General features: G+C 46.5%; 1 protein-coding gene across 1 annotated transcript in view; it reads right to left on the bottom strand.

Moving 5' to 3' along the window:
* Positions 1 to 988: 988 nt before the first annotated feature.
* The window catches only part of LOC111969338 (protein mono-ADP-ribosyltransferase PARP6), a 30,418-nt gene continuing 27,081 nt past the window's right edge, over positions 989 to 4,325 (bottom strand). The window contains exons 19-22 of the mRNA XM_023995402.2: positions 3,689 to 3,838; positions 3,532 to 3,595; positions 3,321 to 3,405; positions 989 to 3,106 (exon numbers count right to left, since the gene is read on the bottom strand). Of these exons, the coding sequence (XP_023851170.1) occupies positions 3,004 to 3,106; positions 3,321 to 3,405; positions 3,532 to 3,595; positions 3,689 to 3,838 (402 nt within the window). The 3' untranslated portion in view covers positions 989 to 3,003. The remainder of the gene's footprint in view (positions 3,107 to 3,320; positions 3,406 to 3,531; positions 3,596 to 3,688; positions 3,839 to 4,325) is intronic.

Raw genomic sequence — 4,325 nt, 5'->3', positions numbered from 1 at the left:
GACAGAGGAAGAGAGAGGGTTCTGAGGTGAGCGACACCAGAGCTCCCCACAGTGGACGGTTGTTGTATTACAGCAGGCCAGCACAGTCCACACTCTGGGCTCTGAGCTAACAGCCAACTGGCCGTACTGCTGACGGTACAAGCCAAACCCAGGGCCTGTGTCCAACGTGACGCAGCATGTGTAAGATGACAGCAGCATGGGAACCATACACATCATCTGCCAGTCACAGAAATAAAGACATTTCACTCAAACACAAGGCCCAGAACACAGCGCCTGTCAAATGGGTCAATATGAAAGGGAGGGGCTCAATTACTGTGCACGCAAATACACACATTAAGTGCCTTTCAAGGGTCTGTAAGTACTTCACTGTAGTACTTCAATGCTCTCTCTCTCTCCACATTCACCACTTGTGAAACGCAGTAGCCATTTTGGTGCCAAAAACCCCCATCATATTAGAGTTGTGCAGTGGAGTGGCAGCGCTGGCCTCAGTCAGTTTCAGAGGAGTTTTCTACGGTCAGATTAGAGAGTCAGAGTGGGAATTTGGCTGGAGAACAGGTCTTAACAACCCCTCTCTACGAGGGAAAAGTGCTCCCTGCTGACACCATATGAGCACCTACCTACCAACACCACGCACAGCAAATAGGTCTCCTGTTAATGCATTCGTCAGACCAAACCCCACAATTATTGGCATCACCACGATGCACCTGTCCACCGGAGTGGCTTCAGCCTATAAATGTTATTTTTCATTGATGAAGTTAGATGTTTAATAAAACTGCCATTGATCCTCACAGTAGTGAGACACACTGCTACAACAGTTGGCATGGTGGACAGTAATCACGTCTGGGTAGTCACACGGAGCGAGGATGCCCCCTGCAGTCTACGAGACACCAGTGCATATTTCCATGTAACATCTTACGGTAACAACACCCTTTCCGTTCCACAACGTAATCAACGACTCTCTAAACATTACGAAAAGAAAAGGAGACTATTATTAAAATTGTGCAAAATCTTTATTCATTCCTTTCATCATATCTTTCCATCGTCGTCACCATCATGAACACACCACTGACAGAGAGGGACAAGAACAGATAGGGATCTGAATACAGTCACTCTTTATGGGGGGACAATATGTATCAGCTGTCAACGGGCCCTGCATACCGCAGCCAGAAGGAGCACTGGTTAGGCTGGGTAAGATGTTTTCCTCAGTCTTTCCAGCTCTACAAACAATACTTGACTTGTGCAGATAGTCATTTCTCTCCCAACAGTACATTTATCCTTCTCTGGTAACAATACACTCTTGTTGTTGTCGTTCAACACCAATGCCGTTCTGCATTTGTACCCGGCACCTATTGCCAAGTCATGTACGTCCTAGTGAAGACATGTTACCATAAGGGACATTTAGTAGTTTACTTTACTTTTACTCCAAATATAAATATTTCTGTGGCTCCCTATCTTTCTACACACTAGACAGGTAGACCTTGAGACAGTCTGAGAGAGAGAGATAGAGAGAGAGAGAGAGAGAGAGAGAGAGAGAGAGAGAGAGACAGAGAGACAGAGAGACAGAGAGACAGAGAGAGTACATACATTTTATCTGGGCTAGGCAAATGTTGAATAAGTGCAATGTCCAGTATAATGTACTATAGTACAGAAAATCTGAATAACCCACACATACATACAACTAATTGATAAACAGAGTAAATTATACACAGGGTTGCCGTTCCCCAAGGTGAACCATAAATATGTAAGTAAATCACAACAACATCCAGTGTCCTGTGGGTAGGGCCATAGCCCTATACTAACTCCATGTATTATATCTCTGAGTAGGGAGGGATAGTGGGCTGTAGAGACTGGATTCACCTGGGGTCACTGCCCTAGTCTCTCAGGGTGGGATGGACTGTACTTTATGGAGCAAGTCACAAAGATAAGTCTATGGCCATGGCAGAACAGCTCCTCTTGTCAGTGCGATTTCTCGAAGAAGAAGAGTGTTGCTATGGGTTTTGTATCATGCTCTCTCACATTCAGCAGTCTAGAGGGCACCGGTATTCTCTGTGTCATCATTTTGACTCTCCGGTCTAATTTCCCTAAATGAAACGTCAGGAGAAGACAAGAAAAGCCTTTAGTCTACAGAGGGAGCAGGCTGTGTCTGTGTCTGTCTGTGACTAGTCTCTCCTGACAGACTGGTAACAATATTAGCTAGTGATGGATTCTCCTGTGTAACATACAATCATGTTACTCAACCAGAGGGCTTCAGGTCCCTCTGTCTGTGCTATCTGAAGACAAACTGACCCACTACATGATGAGGCATGGTAGAACAGTGCTTTGACCCGGGAGATAGTTGCATCTTGGCCCGTTAATTTATGTCATTAGTCAAAGAATAGGAAATAAACGGATCACTGAGATAATGCCTACAACAAACACAATAAAATAACYAKCTTCTATATGCATGTAGATCCATCATTCAACACCCACAGGGGGACGTAATAAACAAAACATGATTCTTTGTTCTTCTTCTAGGTATCCACAATGAGAACTGATGAATATAGATACATAGTCCAAAGGATTCTCACATTTGCAGCTGAAAAAAGAGAGTGGATGAGACTTGACAGTGGGCTCAGGAGGAAATGAAACCAGGGGCTGAAAGGGAAGTGAATGTGTTCGTGCGCTTCAGCTCAGAGTGGGTGTGTGTGTGGCAAACCAGTCCAGCTAAGGTTTCCTTCATTCATCCCTGTGTTCTCCAGCTCTATCTAGCCCACGGGTGTGGCTCACTGGAGCACAGAGTAGGAACTGTTACACATGCTAGCCAGACACAGGGAGAATGGAAAGCAGAGGAATAAAAAGTGAGGGAAAAGGACTGTAGATATGAGGCGTAAAGATCATCAACCTCCCTCATCTGGTCTGAGTTTGTGTTTCCCGAATGTCTGTCTGTATTTATGTCTATAGTTCTGTCTGTCGGTCTATCTGCAGTACAGACCTGTTCCTCCAAGGGCCACCGGGGAGCCTCCATTAGCTGGAGTAGATCTGGGTGCCGATCACACGCATTATCTCCTTCTGCACCTTGGGCTCCTGGGTGTTGATGTTGGCATCTCCCACCTGGCCGTCCTCGTACCTGCAACACAGAGGTGGCCGTTCACATTCGATGAAACGATGTGACTGGTAGTTCGCTGTCTTGCTGTGCGTCACGTTTCTATTGTTCCTCATTTTGTTACATGGTTGTGGAACGTCTTACAGAAACGCAATAACAACTTTACAGGCAACAGACGGAACCAACGTGTCACACGGATTTCTAGGGGAACGATAAGAGTCAGGACGAGGTTACTCACACGAAGAAGAAGCGCGTGCAGACGTGGTCGGACACAGGACACACCCAGATGTTGCCGTGCTTCTGCAGGTCCTTGGACGTGATCACTGAGTCAGGCAGACAGCGAGACATGGAAGGGGTCATCGTTAACAAAACACACCACCCCATGACCAAGAACAACGGCTCAAAATTGACCAAGCTAGTCTATACATTTCATGTGGTACAGTATTTACCTTCACAAAGGGCAATGCAGTTTAGATTCCGGCTCTGGAGAAACCTTGACTGGATAGGACGGCTCTGTGGAAGCAGTCAGTACAGAGCATGATGTAATGCTRSGACACGTATCAACAGGGCAAATGGTTGTAAGTCCTACGTGTATGAGTCTCTCACCATCAGACACTGCACCTGTGGAACGGTATTCATACGGTTGTAYCGCTGCACCAGCTCATCTTTGGTGGGCATGCGGTGCTGTCCTTTACCCATCCCTGAACACACACACGGATGTAAACAAACGCCAAGCTGATCAGAGCTGTACTGGAGCTGAGAACATGTCAACAGCTGAACATACATTGAGTTCTGTTGATGGAACAACACAGAGGAGGTGAGGATGGCATAGGGTAAGGGTATTGCTCAACCTTCCTTAAAGATGGCTGCTTGCTTACCCAGTTAGACCTGGACACACATGCACACAAAACTAGATGACATCAGATGACAACATGATCACAGCACGGTGTGATATGCAATGCACAGAGCCAGACACATACAGACCAGACCAGCAGTCCCACAGTGGACACACAGGGCAATGTGGCACAGGGACAGCACAGGTAGGTGAACCCAACCCAAAGATGAAGATGGACTGTACCAGAGACAGAGACAAGTCAGCTGAACAAAGAGAGCAGACACAACCAATAGTTTGAAGGACGAGGGGTGAGAGAGACAGAGAAAAAGACAGAGAAAAAGACAGAGAGAGACGGAGAGAGACAAAGACAGAGAGAGAGAGACACAGAGAGAGAGAGAGAGAGAGAGA

The sequence above is a fragment of the Salvelinus sp. IW2-2015 genome, linkage group LG10, assembly GCF_002910315.2.
Source record: "Salvelinus sp. IW2-2015 linkage group LG10, ASM291031v2, whole genome shotgun sequence".
In the NCBI taxonomy this organism is placed as follows: Eukaryota; Metazoa; Chordata; class Actinopteri; order Salmoniformes; family Salmonidae; genus Salvelinus; species Salvelinus sp. IW2-2015.
This window is presented reverse-complemented; position numbering and strand designations above follow the sequence as displayed.